Consider the following 11,135-nt stretch of genomic DNA (forward strand, 5'->3'; position numbering starts at 1 on the left):
AGCATTTACGTGTGAAACGAGGCAGCCGTTTTCTCTTGAAAACAGTCTGTCTTTTCACACGTAAATGACAGCTAGCGTGTGCACATACCCTGACTTGTTGAAATTGGGGTGCATGCAGTATTCTGATCAGCCCTGCCCTCTTGGTTGATTCACAGATCCGCTTTAAAAAGGTACCACGTCAACCTAAACAGTCTCTCAGATATACCAGCCTGTCTATCGGTTTATTATCTGTTATAATCTCTTGAGACTGAATTCCAACAGTTCACCTCTCAGAATGCAAAGTAGATGATTTGGTTTTGATTTTCAGCTATGCAAAGCATGTGTAGGTAAAATAATCCCTGTAAATCTAGAAGCGAACAGGACATTTTAATATACCACTGCACATGTGCTTCCCACATCTCCATACTGGTCCTATAATAGAGAAAGATGAGAGAAGGATGGATAAGGACAGTACTCATGATGCAATTATATTGTAATATATGAATTAGTAAATACATGTCTGCAAACCTCAGTGGCTAGACAGTTAGTCATCCCACATCATCCAAGATATCCAGTATAAATATAAGTTTAATTGTTCTAACATATGTCCAAGACATAGCCGCGTGGAATGTTCTACTCCCAGGAGCGTGACATTAGCATGACATCACATGGTGTAAGGGTATAGCTAGTTTGAATGAGAAATTAAATTGTGTATCATCAGCGTTTTTACTGATACAAGGATGCAGTGTTTAGAATTATGCATTTGTATATTTATGGCATATGGAAGAGTACAGTACAAACTGCATTCAAGGTAAATACATTTCCGTTTGAGGACAAAGTAAACAAAGTCAAGATTTGTAGCGAAAGCTATTTACTCTGAGTGTTTTATTTACAGCGAGGAACTCTACTGTGCACCTTGAAAGTAAAATGAGCTTTTTATTTCCGTTCCACTGCATGCATACACTCATGTGCAGAGGCGGCTCACTCTGTAGCCCATGTCACGGTTACTTCTTGCCTTTGATCATTATTGCCATCTGCTAATTATAGTCGCGGTTGGAGAAGTGCGTGAAACAATACAATACTTACTTTAATTTGCTGTGTTTTATATAGTCAGAAGTGTAAACCGTGTTCATACCATTTTAATTGTATACAGATAGGTAAATTACAGTCTTTACTTAGAATACATGTTACAGAAAAGTGTATAATGCAAATATTGAGTATAATGTTTGGATTAAAGACATTTAATGGTTTCAAATATACAGTCCGTATCCTGTCAAAAAAGGATTGTTAGCCTTTTGAAAATCACAGTATCATATTTCCTTCTGCTCCCTAAGCCTTTCCCTGACCTGGGGCCTCTTTTCCCACCACCATTTATCCTTATTGAAAGTATTCGGTAAGAATCTATTCACATCTACACTATATGGACAAAAGTACTGGGACACCTACAGAAGCTTTTATGACATCCCATTCTAAATTCATAGGCATTATTAGGGAGTCGGTCCCCCCTTTGCAAATAAAACAGATTTCACTCATCTGTGAAGGCTTTCTACAAGATTTTGGGGTTTGTTTGTGGGAGTTTTTGCCCATTAAGCCAGAAGAGCAATTAGGAGGCCCGACACGGATATTGGACGAGAGGCCCTGGCTTGCAATCTCCGTTTGAGTTCATCATAAAGGTGTTCGATAGGGTTGAGGTCAGTGCTCTGTGTGGGCCAGTCAAGTTCTTCTATGTAACTCCACCAAACCATGCCTTCATGGACCTTGCTTTGCGCACTAGGGCACGGTCCTGCTGGAATAAAAAAGAGCCTTTCCCAAACGGTTCCCACAAAGTTGGAAGCGTACAATTGCCCACAATGTCTTGGTATGCTGAAAGATTAAGATTTCCCTTCCCTGGAACCTTGGACCCTGGGCCAACCCCTGAAAAACAACCCCATTGTACTATTCCTCCTCCACCAAACTTTACAATTGGCACAATATATTCAGGCAGATAACTATTACTTGGGATTTGCCCACCCAGACTTGTCCATCCGAATGTCAGATAGAGAAGTGTGATTAGTCACTCCACAGGACACATTTCCACTGCTCCAGAGTCCAGTGGCGGTTCGTTTACACCACTCCATCCAACGCTTGGCATTGTGCTTGGTGATGTAAGGCTTATACACAGTAATGCCAGAGGAGGTTTGGAACTCTGCAGTTATTGATTCAGCAAAACGTTGGTAACTTTTATGCACCATGTGCTTTAGTATTCAGCAATACCGCTTTGTAACTTTATGTGGTCTGCTACTTCTCTGCGGAGTTGCTGTGGTTCATAAGTGCTTCCACTTTACAGTAATATCACTCACAGTTGATCGTGGAATATCTAGGAGGGAAGAAATTTCACAAACTGACTTGTTGACACAGTAATATCCTATTACAGTACCACGCTCAAATTCAGTGAGCTATTTTGAATGTGGCATTCTCACAAATGTTTGTAAAGGCAGACTGCATGGTTAGGCGCTTGATGTTATATACCTGTGGCAATGAAACTGAATGAAACACCTGAATTCAATGATTAAGAGGTGTGTCCCAGTACTTTTGTCCGTATAGTGTATTTGCCAATTGTTCCATTGTATTTTATTTTAGGAACCAATGACAAATGATTAATAGCAGACTTCAGTGTAAAAAATTATGGATGGAAAGACCTAATTTTATTTCCGCATTAAAGTCAGAGACAATTTTTATACATTGAAATCAATTATTTTATGGCGTTTTAAGTCATCTGTCACATCGATCCATCTCATTAGTCTTTTCATGACCAAGGGTCATTGATGCCCCTATGTCCAGGTCAAATTTTCCATTCCAGATAAGCACTTCTTTAAACGATAATATATTTGCCTCTGCTTTGATCACAATTTTTTTTTTACAAGACTTATGAGGCTTTCATTTTCTAGATTACTTTAATTCCATGTTTTGTTTTTTTTTTTTAATTCTCCATTTAAGTTTTTCTTTTAAAACAGGAAGGAAGGAGTATGGAAGGAGAGTACAGAAAGGAAGAGAAGCGAGGGTTCGGGTATATTCACACGCTGAGTCAAGAACTTCTGAAAATATGGAGCTGTTTTCAAGGGAAACCAGCTCCTGATTTTCAGAAGTTTTTTTAAGCCACTCGCGATTTTCGCAGCTTTTATTCGTGCCGTTTTTTATGGCCGTTTTTTCAATAGAGTCTGTGGAAAACAGCTCCAAAAACGTCCCAAAAAGTATCCTGCACTTTTTTCGCGGCCATTTTTATACGCGGCCGTTTTAAAAAACTGCTGCGTAAAAAAACAGCCCATCGGAATAGAAGCCCGTTTTTCCCATTGATTTCAATGGACAGATGTTTGGAGGCGTTCTGCTCCCGACTTTTCGGGCATTTACGGCCCGAAAAATGGCCGAACACACTCTGTGAACATACCCTTAGAAGTTACAAGGTTTACAAATGCAAATTGTAATAAGAAACAGAAGGTAAACTAACAATTGTCTCTGCTGATATGAGTTTGAGATGTAGAAAGGTATGACTAATTTTGTACAAGCTGAAAAAAACAACTGTATATTTCAAGATTGATAAATTATTCCAAAATTATGAGTTTGAGAGGAGACTGAAAACCTCACCGGTCACAAAAGATTGGTGAGATCATCAGATTTTTGTGCAAACCTTGTGGCTAACGAGCAGACATTCAACATAATCGCTGAGTCGATTAAGATCTTTTCACCTGACATTCTAGACTGTAAACTTATTTACTCGTTTTTATTCCGCTAGAACTGTACCTAAAAAGATAGTTTCAAAACTTTACCAACTTCTTGTTAGTGATTCAGAAACACCCTCATTTATAACAAAATGGGAAAAAGAACTTGGTAAAACGTTTACTAAGGAACAGACTGATAGAATCTTGAAAAATTCCCACTCTCACTCTAGCTCCACAAAGATTCAAGAACTAAATTAGAAATTAGTGGCACGTTGATATAAGACACCGAAGCTCTTGAATAGAATGGATTCTAACCAAAGCCCAATATGCTGGCGCTGTAGGAAAGAAACGGGGACCATGTCACATATCTTTTTTTTTTAATCAGTTCAAGTTTATTCAACAAACTTCACATCAATACAGGTCATTATACATTCTCATACATTGTGAAAGCATCTCTCCAAAGACCCAAGCATTTATTTCCAACAAAACAATCCCTTCCCCCCAACTCCCCCCTGTATCCCCCAGCCGGCCCTCCCGTCAATTCCTCTCTACCAAATGTGTCGATCAGCCATTTTTCAAAGAAATCATCCGGATTCGTTCCCTCCACTCTTTCCGGAACCCCCACAAGTCGAACGTTGTTCCGTCTCAGCCGATTCTCCATGTCATCTGTCTTTGCCTGCAATGCGGCCACTGCCTGAGAGTGTGCTTGTACATCCTGCCTTATGTTAGGAATCGCATCCTCCATGTCTGACACTCTCCCCTCCACAGCAGTGGTGCGTTCCGCTACTTTCTGCAAATCATTCCTGAGCAACAAAATGTCCTCCTTTAATCCACCCATCTGGCATGATAAGGCAGTAAGGACCATAGAATTTTGCTTCACCGCAGCCAAAATGTCCTTTAATGAGGGTTCCCCCTTTCTTGCTCCACTTTTCCCTCCAGCACCTGGCTGATCCTGCATGGCACCGCACATCTCCTCCTCCTCCTCCTCCTCCTCACTTCTCATGTCCCCTGCCAAAGGAGAGTACCTGGATCCATAAGATGAGACTCCTGCAGCCTGATCTCCAGCCGACTTTCTCTGCTGTGCTGCCGCACCTCCTGCTCTCAGCGTGCGGGCGAACCTCTCCAGCTTCTCTGCTGCTTCCTGCCTTAGGCCTCTAGTGCGGCCCTCCGTCTCGCCGGCGCCATCTTGAGAGCGGGACCCGGGACTCGCTGGCGGCGACTTCTGCTTCTTCGAGCGCGTCATTATGGACGGGCACTCGTGCACCTCCACCTCTAGACTCCGGTAAGTCACCGGGGAAACCGTTTTCTGCGGGATATATATGCCTTACAGGATGGATACAGCAGGAGCTCCGGTCATACACGTCCTCTCACATTCACCACTAGGCCACGCCCCACCATGTCACATATCTGGTTTAGTTTTAACCTTGTCAAACCATTTTGGACTAAGATAGAAACGATCATAAACTACTGTAGGTTCTCAATAAAATAAAAATAAAAAACACTTTGATGTTAGAACTTGCAATTCTTAAAGAGGCTCTGTCACCAGATTTTCAAACCCCTATCTCCTATTGCAGATCGGCGCTGCAATGTAGATAACAGTAACGTTTTGTTTTTTTTCAAAAACGAGCATTTTTGGCCAAGTTATGACCATTTTTATATTTATGCAAATGAGCCTTTCTTAAGTACAACTGGGCGTGTTTAAAGTAATGTCCAACTGGGCGTGTATTGTGTGTGTACATCTGGGCGTTTTTATTTGTTTTACTAGCTGGGCGTTGAGAATAGAAGTGTATGATGCTGACGAATCAGCATCATCCACTTCTCTTCGTTACCACCCAGCTTCTGGCAGTGCACAGACACACAGCGTGTCCTCGCTCATCCGACGCAATGAAGTTCCTGTGGGAGGAAGTGAGTGACGTCACAGCGTGATCTCTCGAGAACACGCTGTGTGTCTGTGCACTGCCAGAAGCTGGGTGGTAACGAAGAGAAGTGGATGATGCTGATTCGTCAGCATCATACACTTCCATTCACAATGCCCAGCTAGTAAAACATGTAAAAACGCCCAGATGTTACACACACAATACACGCCCACTTGGACATAACTTTAAACACGCCCAGTTGTACTTAAGAAAGGTTCATTTGCATAAATATAAAAATGGTCATAACTTGGCCAAAAAAGTAAAGTTTTTTTTTTTTTCAAAAACGAGCAGTTATCTACATTGCAGCGCCGATCTGCTGCAATAGGAAATAGGGGTTTGAAAATCTGGTGACAGAGCCTCTTTAACCTTGATATGTCCGTTCAGATTATAAACCATAATCTGGTATAAACCATAATCCCATATTTTTATTTTTTTTATTATTTTTTAAGTACAGCAAAACTTTTAATTGCTCGTTGCTGGAGGGAGACATTATTTCAGAATGGAACAACAAAATTTGTTTACTACAGTCTTTTGAAAAACTAAATGGTCAATACAACAAAATATTGATAAATACTTCACGATTTGAGACTAATGGATTTAAAATTTTTATTATGAGCAGACAAATCACTAAAAAAGTTATAATTTTTTTTATATATATATTTATCTACAGTATATTATATATATATATATATACACATACACACACACACACACTATATAGCTCTGTAACAATTAGTCTTCTCTCTGTCACCCTGGATTGCGGTGAGGGGAGAGTGAATAGGGCTAGAAGGCCCCATGCACACGAACGTGCTTTTGCGGCCACAATTCCCCCGAAAATCCACGTGAGAATTGCGGCCCCATTCATTCCTATGGGCCCATGCACACGTCCAAGCTCATAGGAAATAATGCGGGCGGCTCGCGGGTGTCACTCCGTGCACATGGCTACGGTCGTTTGCATGAGGCCTAAGGCTATATTCACATGATTTGAAAAAAAGGGCAGTTAACAACAGATCAACTGTCAGGTTTTTCATGGCTGTTTTGCATCAGTGTGTCTCGACATTTAAATGCATTTCCCGGCCATCTGAACGTTTTTAACCACCATTTGCCATACGTTTTTCATGGACGTTAAAAAAAAAATGGATGAATTTTATTTGTTAGGGTTTTTTTTTGTCCCTGCCACCTGCAAACACCACAGTGCCCATGTAGATAGTGATGCAATACCACTGTAGATAATGCCACATTGCTCACTGTAGACAGTGCCAGTGCCCACATAAATAGTGCCCACTGTAAATAGTGCCACAGTTCCCACTGTAGATAGTGCCCATGTAGATAGCACCACAGTGTCCCATGTAGATAGCACCACACCCCCTGTAGATAGTGCCCCTTCTGCAGATAGCACCACCCCCCCCCCCCCCTGCAGATAGCGCCACCATGGGATAATGGACAGGAATACTTTGAATGCAATGCTTTCTCTTTGGAACAATGGATGCATTTAGTCAGAATTTTGTGAAAACCAAATCTCATTGAAATCAATAGTATCCATTTTTATGGATTTCCAAACACCCTTTAGTCACAATACCCCAGAAACAGATGGAAAAAATGGACAAGCTTGGATACAAGGTTTCATCTTGGTTATAAAAAGACCAATGACCCTTAACTTTCACTGACAAAAACGGAAAGTTCAGCTTTTGGCCATGAGTTATATGACTCTATATGCCACCAATGTTTCACTAATCTGAACAGCTCCGTCCTGGAGCTACCACTCTGTCCTCTATTGAGTCAAAGCTGAAATAGTCTAAACAGTGTCAAATACTTTTTGTATTGTCAAGACACCATAAAAAAATTCACGGCTCATATGACTAACATATTGAGGTGCTAGGACTTGGACCCCATTACTTGAAGAAGTATTGCTCAGTTTCAGTTAAACACAGACATTTTGAAATAAAATGGCAATTATAGATATCTTCATGGTTAAAGTTTTGATATACCTTTATCCCACCATCTGAATGATGAATCAACTAAAATGTGAAAAAGTTGCCAAGTATATTAAAGTTGTATATATATTTTTTTTTTTTAGGTGCAAGCTCGTGGAGCTTTTCTTTTGCTTATGAAGGTTGCGCGCTTGCTGGGGTTAAAGGAAACAAACATGGCAACTGAACAGGACCAACATCTTCTCCAGCTGCTAACTCCCATCGCCAAACTCTATACAGGGAAGCAGGTACACTAGTCTAGGCTAGTACAATAAGTACACTTATTATATTTTATGGAATAATTACATTCTCTAATGTATGCATTTTTGTACACGCAAGGTTATTGCCGTCATATCAGAAGGACTGGAGTGCTTTGGAGGACAGGGTTATATGGAGGACACAGGTCTGCCAGCTATGCTGAGAGACGCCCAAGTAAGAGCTGTAACTGGGTTACAAGATTGAAACAGAATCATCATGTATTGCCGTTTCTCACTCTATCATATGTGTATGATAGGCGCTAACAATCTGGGAAGGAACAACCAACATTCTATCACTAGATGTCCTGCGGTCAGTTAACAAGAGCCAAGGGCAGGTTTTAAGGGCTTTCTTCTCTTCTTCTCAGGTAAAATACATTACATTATGATTATTTAAACAACTCCGCATTACCACCTTACACAAGCCTTGTAGTGGTTACTAGATTTTCTGGATTGTTTATATAGTCGGAGTTACAGGTTGTCAACTGATATTTGGATATATGGAAGTGACGTGTATTTCTTCACTGCAGGAAAAGCTTCAAGCCTCATCTAATATTCCCAGTTTGTCTCAACCAACTTCACGGTTGTTACAAGCTCTGCAGAACTTAAAAGACTTCACAGAAAAAGCAGGAATGAGAGGAAGCCACTTCATGGAACTAGCAGCTCGAGATTTTGCTTACAGCCTAGCTAAAATATACATCGGTAATTTATAAGGCTGTGTTCCGACAGTGCAGTTGTTGTATGTCATTGTTTAGATTTATATTGAAGCATTACCCACAGCAAAAATTCATTATTACCTGAGAAATTCGATCTTCTTAAGAGATCATTGATTTCTCCTAGACTCCTCTTTAAGTCCCCATGCACACGACCGTAGATTTCGTCTGTAATTGCAGACCGTGATTATGGTCCGCAATTACGGACCCATTTATTTCTATGGACCACAGACGGCTTCCTGTATATTTGCGGGAAGGTGTCTGGGCTGTAGAAAGCATCCGCAAAAGATAGGACATGTCCCATTTTATTCACCATCAGTATTATATAATTATTGGTAGTTTTCCCTCAGGTAATGTATATAGTATTCTTCACTGGATAAGCGCCAATAGGGATATATTTTTGTTACACCTTAACCATGGATATTTATTGCATTTTACACTTTAGCAATAATCAATTGTCATACTAATATATCTATGAAATAATTTACGAGTGCTTGCGCACTTTACATTGACACATATAAAGATAGTTCAGATAGCCCGAGAGTGTATACGATAATTTTAATAATTTTTTACTTTTTACCTATAAGATTTTTGTATTTTTTTTCTGTATATATTTTTTATGTTGTTTTTATTCTATTATATTGACATTTTTCATTTTAATCTTGTATATTTTAAAGTAGGGACCGGTAACTCCACTTACACTGGGGTTTCCCTTCAATTGTCAAACACTATAAACGGTCTCTCTCCAGATCACAGTGATTAGATCTGGTGCACACTATTGTTGGAGTTATATATGTTTATCGGGCATTCCTTCAGTTCATTCAGACACTCTCTAAATCTAGCAGCAACCTGTTAGCCCTACGCGTTTCTTTACTATACAGTTGCACTGCAGTAAATAGTCAGGGGCTTGCAGAGTTAGACTTCTGGAAGATCTAATATACTATGTGTTCAATGCACTAGGGCATGAGATCATGCGTGGCGTGGATATGATTGCTAACTGCTGTGAGCGGCCAAGTACTCAGTCTCAAAAGGCAGAGTGCCCGCCCCCTAATAAAGTCACGGTTCTGTCCAGCCTATGAGATGGCACCACGTCATAGGTGACATGTCCTATCTTTTGCTTTTTACGGACCGTAGTCCCATACTTTATATGGGACCACGGCTCGCAAACGCGGGCGGCTTTCTGCGGCCGGCCATGCCCGTAATAACAGATCACTGTAATATGGTGCCATGTGGAGCGCTCCCCTCATGTGCATGACGCCTTTCAGTATTGTTATTTGAACATTTTACTCATATATTAGCAATACACTAGTGGTTAATCAGTGCTTCCCATAAGACATTTTCGTGGGTAGAGCTCAATATCACAGTTTGATTTGGTGCAGTTATGTGTCTACAGCTGTTCTTTCAGATATCTCATCTCCTCCCCCCGTAGGTTGTCTCTTTGTGGACCACGCGGCTTGGGCTGGTGCAAAAGAAACAGCAGTATATTGTGCACAAAGGTAATATACAAGGGGTCCCGACCCTGACTGCCGTTGTTTTCTATCTGTAGATTAACAAGTGTGGTTGTAAGTAATTCTTAATGCACTCTTTGATCCCTTCTCAGATGGAGTGAACAAGATCTGTGTCCTGTCCACACAGCTGAAGTTTCTGGCTGCTATAATTTAGATGCAGCCTCAATGGACAGACAGCTTGTGTATGAGCATAGCCCTTTAGTAAAGGGAAAGCCTTAAGTTATTGATTTTTCCCTGATTTGTAATTTTCTGGTTTAGGACTTAATAAATAGTTTCCCACCTAATATTTTTTAGAATAAAAATAGATTAATCTCTATTGTGATAACCGAATGTGATATGTTAAAAAATAAAAACCGTATTCAAATCAAATAATCAAAGTAATTTATAGCCACATATAATTGAAATGGTAAAAATAACCTTCAGGTACGCAAGATCTGTATGGGTATGCGTATCGTAGCAGACACCTTCCCAATGTATGTTTGAGGCACCTACAAATCTCATTACTAATTTACCTATGCACATCAGGTTTACATCTCATTAAAACTGTGCATTTGTATACAGGGTATGGTAAATACTCTTCAGTGAGCATTGTAGTGCTTTGTAGCAGGTTCTCAACTACTCATCATTGCACAGGAAGAAAGAAAATGGTACTAGTAGTATGTAATGAGAGTTGTCAGAACACATAACTGTGCTTAACCCTTTCACGCCGTCAATGTGTAGATTCACGTCCTATCCGCATATACCCCGTGCAGACAGGACGTAAATCTGCAGACCTCTGCTGTTGCCGGCATAGCGCTGGGGAGAGCGCTCTGACGCCGGCGTTGTCAGTGTCCCCGGCTCCCCAGCAACCTGTTCTCCGATAGCCAAACAAATTGGTTCGGCTACAGAGAAAATGATCACCGTTATTAACTGTTTCCGGACCGGCCACAGTAAATTCACGTAGGCACATGCTGGGCTCTGTGCAGCGCCGACGTGAATTCACAGTGGGTGTTAAAAGCGCAATCCGGGTGTCTCAGAGTAGCGGTGACACCCGGATCGCACTGTCAACCCATGCCTCTGGCCCCGGAGACATGATCGGGACCTCATTGGTTCAGGTCCCG

At 40.9% G+C, this 11,135-nt stretch overlaps 1 protein-coding gene across 4 annotated transcripts in view; it reads left to right on the forward strand.

The window, feature by feature from the left end:
• Nucleotides 1-10,522, forward strand: part of LOC142743034 (acyl-CoA dehydrogenase family member 11-like) — a 98,421-nt gene extending 87,899 nt beyond the window's left edge. For 2 of the 4 annotated variants that reach the window (XM_075853408.1, XM_075853415.1), the window contains exons 10-15: nucleotides 7,668-7,808; nucleotides 7,900-7,992; nucleotides 8,075-8,182; nucleotides 8,345-8,516; nucleotides 9,957-10,023; nucleotides 10,128-10,520. In XM_075853408.1, coding sequence (XP_075709523.1) covers nucleotides 7,668-7,808; nucleotides 7,900-7,992; nucleotides 8,075-8,182; nucleotides 8,345-8,516; nucleotides 9,957-10,023; nucleotides 10,128-10,254 — 708 coding nt within the window. In that variant the 3' untranslated portion in view covers nucleotides 10,255-10,520. Of the gene's footprint in view, nucleotides 1-7,667; nucleotides 7,809-7,899; nucleotides 7,993-8,074; nucleotides 8,183-8,344; nucleotides 8,517-9,956; nucleotides 10,024-10,127 lie in introns of all 4 variants that reach the window. The other 2 variants (XM_075853425.1, XM_075853399.1) reach the window with 2 other exon arrangements.
• Nucleotides 10,523-11,135: the final 613 nt, after the last annotated feature.

The sequence above is a fragment of the Rhinoderma darwinii genome, chromosome 1 (assembly GCF_050947455.1).
Source record: "Rhinoderma darwinii isolate aRhiDar2 chromosome 1, aRhiDar2.hap1, whole genome shotgun sequence".
Taxonomy (NCBI): domain Eukaryota; kingdom Metazoa; phylum Chordata; class Amphibia; order Anura; family Rhinodermatidae; genus Rhinoderma; species Rhinoderma darwinii.